Source organism: Phragmites australis, chromosome 4 (assembly GCF_958298935.1).
Source record: "Phragmites australis chromosome 4, lpPhrAust1.1, whole genome shotgun sequence".
NCBI classification, from domain to species: Eukaryota; Viridiplantae; Streptophyta; class Magnoliopsida; order Poales; family Poaceae; genus Phragmites; species Phragmites australis.
In genome coordinates this window covers 16,051,645-16,061,862 of record NC_084924.1, presented here as the reverse complement: position 1 = coordinate 16,061,862, position 10,218 = coordinate 16,051,645, and the positions used below count along the sequence as shown (strand labels likewise).

General features: G+C 41.9%; 1 protein-coding gene across 1 annotated transcript; it reads left to right on the top strand.

Moving 5' to 3' along the window:
* Positions 1-4,015: 4,015 nt before the first annotated feature.
* On the top strand, positions 4,016-9,547 carry LOC133915814 (protein LOL3-like). The gene is made up of 7 exons (XM_062359144.1): positions 4,016-4,272; positions 4,577-4,690; positions 8,019-8,132; positions 8,465-8,574; positions 8,676-8,753; positions 8,841-8,912; positions 9,006-9,547. The coding sequence occupies exons 2-7, from the start codon at positions 4,579-4,581 to the stop codon at positions 9,045-9,047; spliced, it is 528 nt and encodes a 175-aa protein (XP_062215128.1). The 5' UTR covers positions 4,016-4,272; positions 4,577-4,578; the 3' UTR covers positions 9,048-9,547.
* The last annotated feature ends 671 nt before the right edge of the window (positions 9,548-10,218 follow it).

Below are 10,218 nucleotides of genomic sequence, written 5' to 3'. Positions count from 1 at the left end.
TGTTGGGTTAATGGTGTTGGTTGTTTGAGTAGTGAGGATGAGACGAGATGTGGGTAGTGTTAGGGGTGTTTCTTCTGCTCCGATGTGGAGTTCTCTATGGTAAGTCAGGAGAAGAACCCAAACACCATAGACCGCTTGCGTCGTTTAAGCACCGATCATTGTTGCAGTTGGCTATAGCACTTACCGTACTTACAACATATCGATCTAATAGTAAGATAAGCTAAATACCTCTGTAGCTGTGATCATTTGAGCTTACACATCGATGGTGTGAACGGGTAGGCTTGTAATATACACTTGAGGTTGCTCCGGGAGTTAGCCTAAGTGGGCTCCGCACCGAGCGATGTTTGATTCAAATGGTTGAAGCTTATTGGAAAAGGTTGACACGAGTACCCCCTTAGGTGGACCTATATAGTCACTCAAGCCGTATGATCCTTGAGTCTTGTGGGTAAAGTTGTACCCCCCTCAGGGTATAAAAACATTTCAAAATATCACGCTCTCGATCACGAGCATGCTTTTGTCCATTTGCAGCAGTCGTAGAGTTTTGAGTTTGGTTTGAGGTGATTGTTGAATTGAGATGGTTTCTTACATATGTTATTACTACGGTTTCTTTTACATATATGTTCAAGTGAGTGTTATGGGTTAGATAGTTGTGTTGGTTAAGTCTATATGCTCACACATATTTTTTGTGAAATTGTACTTTTGTATATAAATTTACTTAATCAAGTAGCCGTATTCTTGCTAACATCCCAATTCATAATCCTTAGAGTCGTGTTATCTATAAGTACCCAATATGGATTAAGTCTTGCTGCTCTTTCAGGTGCTACCGGCGAGGAAGAGCTGGTCTTTGGCTACTTCACGCCCGCTGAGGGTGGTGGTGGGTATTTGTAGGCAACTACTCGGAAGTCGTACCTTTGTGATGGAGTCTAAGGGCATATGGTTCTATCCTCATTTTGTTGTTTATAGTTTTAGCTTCCACTGTATAGTTCTCTTTTATCTAGGATTTGATTAGTTTTAGTCTCCTCCTAGCTCTCTTTTACTGTAAATTGTAAGAAATTATGGATGCTTAAGAACTTATAATGTAATTTAATTACTCGCTCATTATTAGATTTTATTGTGATGTGATATGTTAGAAAGGCACATGTTTCGATCTTAGACACAAAACACGTATCGGGACTACCAGAGCAGTATTCTGATTAATAATTAAAGTCGTGATTAAGTAAATGGTCAATTTAACGATTAATTAGAATATTATTTGGATGGTTTTGTAGTGGTGGCACACTTCAGCAGAGGCTCGATATCAATCAATTAGCTGATATGGAGCAGCGAGAGGCACCCTATATCCACCAAGTGCACATGCACTCGGCAGCCGGCTGGGCCTTAGTGGTCGTGTGTGTAGCAATTGGTTTGCGCGAGGGCGAAGAAGTGGAGAGGGTTGCCGCAGATGGTATTACGGCTGCTTCCGCTTTGGAGTGAGGCATAGGAGCAGCGATTTCGTCCCTGGCAGTCTTGGAGCAGCTTTGCCGTCATTCTCGTTTGCAGGAGCCATCCCCGAATACAGTGGCCGTGGATCCGTGTTCCCCAAAGCCATCCGTCTACTCCATCGAATCCTCGTTCGGCTCCACGAATGATGGTTGTTGGTATGGAAGTAGTGGGATTTGCGAGTTTTTGGAGGTTGTAGGCTGATTAGCATTGTGGAGAGGATTAGGTTTTTTATTTCAGTTCGGCGGGGACGAAATTGGAGCCGCCCCTGGTCCAGCTGCCATTGGAATCAAATAATAGTAGTGGATATGCTGAAATTTTGGTTTCTTGGGATCGTATTTGATCCCGAGAGTAAATACTCCTTACTATGATATACCACATAAATGAACTGTATATACTCTTTTATCACAACGAGTATACTTATATATTCATTCTAAGATACTCCAATGTTAATTACATAAAAAGAATTGAAAAGAAGTCCATCAATTTAATAGATTTTGATAATACCTTCATATTTGTACATATAATATATAAAAAATATGTACAAACCACTAAAAAAAATTATACATACCACTTAGATGATCTTATATACTCACATGCTCCATGTATATCATTTATCACATGAGATACTTCCTACATAATGAGATACATATGTAGGAGTACATACTCCCGAGAGTAACAAATAGACTTTATATATATATATATATATATATATATATATATATATATACACCCTTGAAAACTACACAAATCAAGTTAGGCACAGTTTTGAGTATTTTGGTGTCTTTATGGATAAGATGTATCTGGATCCAAGTCTATAAAAATTTAGTTAAAATTTGAACTACCACAATCTTGTTGCCCAAATGGGTTTAGGGGATTACTACGACCATAAATTCGCACGCTCACATATGCTAAAGATAAATGGGAGAACACTCCGAAATCCACGTTCGAGAACACACTGCCATTTCAAGGTAAAGCCATTTGGGAGGAGAAGGGCAATAAGGTCAAGCAAGGTATATTCGGTTTGGAATCTTGGCTGCTTCTGCCGTTTGGGCTCTGGAGTCTGGAGCCTTTTCTTGACGTTTTCTTTTTCTTTTGGGGGTGCTAGCGTATTTTTGGTTGATAATAAAAAGTCCCGTCTCTTTTACTTGTTCCTTAAGGCTATGACTAAACTAACGTCAACGCTGATATGTATCAGCTATACACACGGATAAGATTGTCTATCTTATTCTAGAACCACCGTCAGTGATCACGTAGAATACTCAAAAGGCTTGTTTGGAAATTTTTTTTCCCGTCAAGATGATGTATCTCACGAATTTGCACTCTTTACCTAAAATTAATGTTTGTTCCCTTTTCTATTCTTTTGTGAAAACCTTAATCTCTGTGGCAGTGCTGCTAATGCATTGAGTTAGATAGGAACTAGGGTGTATTTTCTTTTTTTCTCGATAAATCTTCTTTTAAGCCTTGTGATTGACATCTCTAACAGTAGGTCTTCATGCTTAGAGGTGGGACTTGGGCCGGGTCGGGCCGGCCCGACCCGACCTCTTCGGGCTTTGGGCTTTTTCGGGCCGTGCTAGAATGGCCCGATAAACTATTCGGGTCGGGCTGGGCTGGCCCAATCCTCCTTCAGCTAGGCTCAGACCCAGCCCGAATGCACGATGGGCCTTATCGGGCCGGACTGGTACGGGTCCAGTACCACCACACTCCACCGCGTGTGAGGGCGCGAACCCATTTTTTACCGGGCCAGACAGCCCATTGGGCCCCATATCAAGGCCCGGCCCGGCCCATAAATCAGGCCAGGTCAGCCCGGCCCATCAGTGCTCGGGTCGGGTCGAGCTTAAGCTTCACCGGGCCGTGCTGGGCTCGGGCCGGCCCAAAATCCCAGCTCTAATCATGCTCGATAGCCAGAAGAACGGTTTATGGCAGTCTCTTGTCTTTCTTTCTACTCCTGGATGTTGATAAATGTTGGTAAACTTATGATTAAGAGAAGGAGAGATAAATCATATACTTCCACAATAAGGTACTGTAGATATGTGTACTTTGCTCTTCCTCTTAGACACACACGCTACACATAGCATGAGGATACAAAAGGAAGGTTTTAAGATCTGATTTATTTTAGTTTTTGATTTTGGATTCTACTATACAATCTAAATATGAAATAAACAAGTTGATTCTAAAAAGCAATTATAAGAATCAAAAGTTAGTTTTATAACTAGAATCTAAAAGTTGGTCTGATGTGTTTTTTGAATTTGAGTGATGATGGTTTGAGACTGATAATATATTTGTATATATATTATATATTTTCTTCATGAGAATCAGTTTTTTAAAATTCACAATTCAGAATTAATTTTTTAAAAGTCACGGTTGAAATAAACAGGCTCTATGTCCCGCGGAATCAATAATGGAAAATTGGGTCGGGAAAAAAGAAAATATAAGGCACAGGTAGCTGAAGAATTAAACGGGCGCGTGGTTTTTTTGCTAAATCTAGCGACCCCGGCCCGCCGCCGGAGGAAAAGGAGAAGAAAAAGGCGTCCGCGTGCACAACGCCGCGTCGGCGCGTAATAAAACCTGCGACAAATTTCCGTCACTTCCGCTGCCCTGAAACGCACGGCGCCACCGCCTCTCGCCCGTCTCCTCCCAAACAAATCCAATCCGAAATCTACTCCCCCGCGCTTCGCCGGTGGAGAAGAGAGAAGCGACGACGCGCTCCTTCCGTGCGGGCTCGCCTCCCTCGTCGACCTCATCCCGGAGCCACCGGAGGCAGAGACGGGCGGGCGGTCTCGCCCCACGCCGGTGAGTGGTCTCGTCCTCCACCACATCCCTCTCACGCTTGGCGGGGTCTCAGTCGAGCTCGGATCCATGCGGGCTAGCCAGCGAGCGTTTGGTTCCTAGGTTAATGGTAGGGTAGTGTTGGGTGGGTACGCCTTGGTTTGTTTATCGATCGATCTCGCCGTCGCCCCAATCTAATTCAGTGCGGGGGTCCCGGGGGGCGTGGCTCGAATCGTCCGATGATCGGATTGCGTTGTCGATTTTGCTTTCGGTTGGAACCGGAGGCTCATTCCGTGTGCTCCCCTCTTGTTCTCTTCGTTGATTGTAGGTATGCAGAACCAGATCGTGTGCCATGGTTGCCGGACCGTTCTACTCTACCCGCGAGGGGCGCCCAGTGTCTGCTGCGCGGTGTGCCAGGCCATCACCACCGTGCCACCACCAGGTACGCGCTGGACGCATGATTTCCTTTCGGTTCTTTCCTGTTCTGGGAGTTGGCAATCATCGCCTCTGAACTGAACATGTGCAATCGATCTTGGTCTGGCAGAACGAAAAAGTGGTGCAAGGGAGCCTAAAGTTTAACTTTCACATTGTAGCATAATAACGCTTCAATAGTAGGTATAGATCTCCGCCGTGTATGCAGTAAATGTTGTGAGAAGCTGTTTACCAATACGTATGAAAACGGGCTAGGCAAAAATTACTTATCACAGTTAACTTAATCCTTTCTGGATATGCGATGTTCAGTTTGGTCAGAAAAATCGGTTGTTTTTTCAGTTCGAGCTTAACCATACCTAGTTTTACTATATGCTTCTCGTATCTGGATCTTCAGTATTCCAGTGTGATTCATGCTGATTGATTAAGTTGCGCTCTGTTAACTGTTGCCATGGCCTCCTGGATGAAAAACAGAGTAGTTTGAAGCTTACTAAGAAATGGATTAAACAGTTTTCTTTTAGTTTACAAGTTAGAGTACTGACAATTCTCTCATATCTGTTGGCTCTGTATGACACACATGTGGGTACTGCATACATGCCCAGTGTTTCTAGGTGACTGACTGATGCTGATACAACTCATTGGGTTATTAGTTTATTATTTTTTATGTGGTCATCGAGTTGCAAGTATTCTGTTCAGATTCTATGTTCCCTGCATCGAAGCACAAACAGGAACCCAAAATTGCGCCTCTTATGCACCCTTGGAGGTTCTGACTAAATTATGCTTTCTGCCTTCTGGGCCTCTGTGATTCCTAACAACATGTGTCATCCATAGTGTTCCACCTGCCACATCTGTGCTACCCTTTTCTGTTAATTTCCCCCAATTCAATCCCCTAAACATGAGGTCCGATATGCTTACCAGAAAATACTAGTTGGCTCACTTTTTGCACCAACCATCCTTGCTTTTTTTTTTTTGGAATACGGGGATACCCCTTTTTCCATTATAAGATAACATAATCAAGTTCTTGTTACAACCAAGTTTGAGATTAACCTGGAAACAAGATACTACAAAAGTTTAAGGATACAATGGACCAGCGACTAGCTTGACACCATGGTTGTTACGGCGGCGTGGCGAGGCGCGGTGACCCACCACCTTCACAACTTTACAGCGACATGGTGCGTGGCGTGGTGACGCCATACACACGTGGCGAATGTAAATGTAGCTCAACAGTTATAGTCTAGGAACTATAGAGTGGCCACATATAGGCTGGTTATTCAGGCAACAGGTAGAACCACAGGAACATAAAGTATGGAATACTGAAACATCACAATACGCTAGATGATTCTGACCAATTTTACACACAATAAGGCTGTTCCACTTATGCAGTACTTCAAACAAAAACCAAACAAACTCGATATGACTACTTCAAGCATACAAAATCACAATACCAACTGATACCAAAAGCTTATCTCATGATGCAAATTTGTGAATAGTCCATTTAGCATCAAACATATCAGGTCACAGTATCCATCCAACAAGCAAAGACAATACAGCACTACTCAGTATCAATGGCTTAACCACGCAAGTTGGCGACTATATTACTAAATGATAAATGACAAAGCATCACCACGCAGTTAATTAAACCTCTAATTTCGCTCAGCGGCAACACGAGTAGCACAAGTTTGCAGATTGAGAGGGCGCATGAACACGAGTAGTATTGTACTGTGAGGACTAACAGGCTAACAGTTACTGGCCTACTGCAGCTACTAGCAGACTAACAGAGCAGATCAGCAGAGAGAAGTAGAGAGGAGAGAGCAGCGACAAACCAGGGCGAACGGGCGGTGGAGGGCAGACGGAGCAGGCCCAGGGGCGCAGGGGCGGTGGAGGGCAGACGGAGCAGGCCCAGGGAGCGCGGGGACGGCGAGGACAACTGGCAGCAGACGGATCTGCGTACGGGGTAAATGAGTGCCAATCCACACGTAATCTGCTGCATAGAATTTGGAATGGTAGCAGCACCAATACATATAGCCACAATGCCCCAGATAACTTTAGCAATGGGGCATAAAAAAGAACAGATGCTGGCAAGTTTCACTCTGAGTACAAAAATAACAAGTACCATCCCCTATCCAATTTCTTCTGAGCGTATTTTCTTTAGTCAGCAGAGCATTTTGCTCCAAAAGCCACAGGAATATTTTGATCTTAAGAGGAACCTTAGCTTTCCAAATACGAACAAAAGAATGATTAGGCGAATCTCGCACAAACCAATTGTATAGAGATTTAACTGTAAAAAGACCTTTTTCATCATGAGTCCAAATAACCTCATCATCAGAATCATTTAGTTAGATATCAAGCACCCAACTTTGGATTAAAATCCACTGTCCCTGGAGCTGGACATGTAACCATCTACGAAAGGACATAGTCCAATTCATGTCATAACCAGAACAAACTAAGATTCCTTTATTAGCAAATAGCAAATCTCATACAGAACAGGAAACTGAAAGGCAAGAGGTTTGGGAGAAATCCACGAATCTTCCCAAAATCGAGCAAATTTTCCATTCTCCACTATAATCCTCTGACCTTGAAGATAGATAGATTTGGCGTTGAGCAAATTAGACCATCAAGGAGAATCATTAAACTTATGTTTAACAGAAGCAATATAGGTATTTCGAAGACTTTTCTTTTGGATAATGCTTTGCCACATACCTTCCCCCTTTTCAAGTCTCCACCACCATTTACAAAGGAGGGCAATATTCATTTTCCAAAGGTCCTTAATTTCTAGACCTCCTTTTTTCTTGGATCTACAGATTTTGGTCCATTGAACCAAATGGTATTTTTTTTTTCCTAGTACCACCCCGCTGCCAAAAAAATCTTCTTCTAGCCTTGTTTATGTTCTTAATTTTTTCCTAGTATCAACCATCCTTGCTGTTATCAACATTTTTTTATCCCTATTTTCTCACCCTGCGTTTGGTATAAGGTGGCAATTAAAAAACCGCAGCTTACACATTTAGAAAATTAGTAGCTCATCCCTTGCAGCTGTAGTGAAAAGCCTTATCTTTTTCACAAGTTACAAATGGTGTAACCTCCCCTTCAGTCTCCTTTTGTTGACTCTCTGCTTGCAGATTATTGTCTGCTCTACGGTCATATCTTGTTTTTTGAAATGAGGCAAATATTGTAATTTCACTTAGTATTACCTTCGCTGATTGCAATATAGTTCCTTTTACCCTTTTGCATGGAACATTTCTCGAGGTCTTACCAATTTACCATTACAAGGTTTATAATTTGTTCTTAGTGCTTGGTACATCAATTTAATGTGCTTATAGAGGTTATTTAAATTTCTAATGCAGGACTGGAAATGGCTCAGCTTATATGTGGTGGTTGTCGAACTTTGCTGATGTATACTCGCAATGCAGACACTGTGAGATGTTCATGTTGTAATACAGTCAATCTTGTCAGACCAGGTACTACTATATCCTGATTCTTGTTTTGAGCTTTCTACTATTCTACCTTTTAGCTTTCATCCTCACTTTGCGGAAAAAGGTTAACACAGAGATATTATGTTTGATCACTGTAGTTTCCCTAAAACATGATAGTTGCATATGAATATGGTACTGCACTAAGTCGAATGGTGGTATTTTCACATGGCAATCTCTTGCTGATAACTTCATTTGAGTTTGTTCTGATTTCATTTTAGTCTGATAAGCTAGGCATAATCGCTGCTCAATTTAGTTGGGCATGGAGGTTAGTGCTGCATGTCCATTTGTGTGGGTATCACAATTTCACTTTTGTGCAGTGAATACTATAGCTCATGTGAACTGCGGTCAGTGCCAGACGACTTTGATGTATCCATATGGAGCACCTTCAGTAAAATGTGCCATATGTAATTATATCACAACTACTGGAGTACGTTAACTCTCAATCTGCACCAACTTACGATGCAAGTGCAATTAACATATTATTGTCAGCATTTACTGATTTTGAGTAACGTTTGTTCTGAATCTCAGACAAATACTGTGACACCCATGCCATCTGCAAGGCCTACATCAAATGGATCTTCATATAGTGCCTCGTCTACTTCTGCTGTATGTCCACATCAATGAAATCTATTGTCGTACAAATCGTTATTGAAATATAGAGTGATATATCACCCTTTTGTTTTTATCTTGCAGCCTAAATCTCAACCCCAGAATGTAACTGTTGTTGTTGAGAACCCTATGACAGTCGATGAAAAGGGAAAACTGGTAAGCTCTTGTTACCTCAATCTACTGAACTTTATCTTCTCCAATGCTGGTCGAACCTTTGTTTGATTAACTATGTTTATTCACGTGACACAGGTGAGCAACGTTGTAGTTGGAGTCACAGCTGGGAAAAAGTAACGTGTTATGGTCACTTAATACATCATTGTTGTGTGTTCTATATCAGAAGGTGTGAATACCACGCAGTACAGTGCTACCCAATGATTGGTTGCTTGGTTGTCCTTGAAAAACAAAGATACACCCAGTGTTTCTAACATCCTGCAAAGGAGATCATGAAGGTCGAAAGGTTTATTTTGAATCTATCGATTCTTTTGTATGTATATGAGCTCTGTTAGACATTACCGTGTGATCAGGTAGTTGAGGGGAACGACAGCGTAGTTTCATGTGGTTACACATTGGTGCACAAATTGTTAGTTTGTGCTGTCTTCATTGTTGATAGTGTAGTTTGTACCGTGTGCATTATGAAAGGAATCTACTGCATCGTGCATAGATGTCAACCACAAATCAATGAGAGAAAAGGGTTTACATGAGAAGTATGATTAAAGGAGCTGCTGATATGTGGGCAAGCTCAAATGCACACTTTCAGTTGATATAAACATCTATCTTTTGGTTGCGGTCGAGTTCCGTCCACTGCTTGCTTTGGAACCCTGTGGTTTTAATGGACTGCTATAGTTGTTTTTGAAGGTTAAAAGCCCCGAAAGGGGCTGACAATTCATCCATAAGCAGTTGATTTTACAAAATTCCTACTCATTCAGGCAGTGAGCCTCCAACGTGCGACTAAATAGGAGCCGTGAATACGTGATACACCAGTGATCGAAGACATGTGCAGTTCCTTCAGCTAGAGCTTATGTTCCATGGTTGTCCTCTGGGTTGATCCAGAAACCCGAGCTGCATCTGGCAAGCTTGTTCTTTGATTTACAAAAGAGCAGGCCTATTTCCCCAGCCACCTGGGTTAGACTTGGGTTGTTGTTAAGTGCCGTGACGATAGATTGATGGGGAAATTACAAAAACTAACCTGTAATTAGGGTTTGTAAAAAAACTGCCAACATTTTATGTCAAATGTCTCGTAGCATTGTTTGACCGTATGATATTTCATACCGGTGCTTGTGTAACTTCTGAATAGACTGAATTTCAGTCTCCTAAACTATTAAATTGGATCCGTCACTCCGCTTGTGCATGAGTAAATATGATGAATATTCAAAAGTATGTGAATAGAAAGCCTAAATAATAAAATACTAGGTCAATTTAAATGGTCCTTGAGATGTCAAAAGCGATGATAGATATTAATGAG

Excerpts from the sequence above, each read along its gene's own strand:
- LOC133915814 (XM_062359144.1), top strand. The coding sequence starts at position 4,579 with ATGCAGAACCAGATCGTGTGCCATGGTTGCCGGACCGTTCTACTCTAC. Across the intron at positions 4,691-8,018 it reads CACCACCGTGCCACCACCAG|GACTGGAAATGGCTCAGCTT; the intron begins GTACGCGCTGGA and ends TTTCTAATGCAG. Across the intron at positions 8,133-8,464 it reads AGTCAATCTTGTCAGACCAG|TGAATACTATAGCTCATGTG; the intron begins GTACTACTATAT and ends ACTTTTGTGCAG.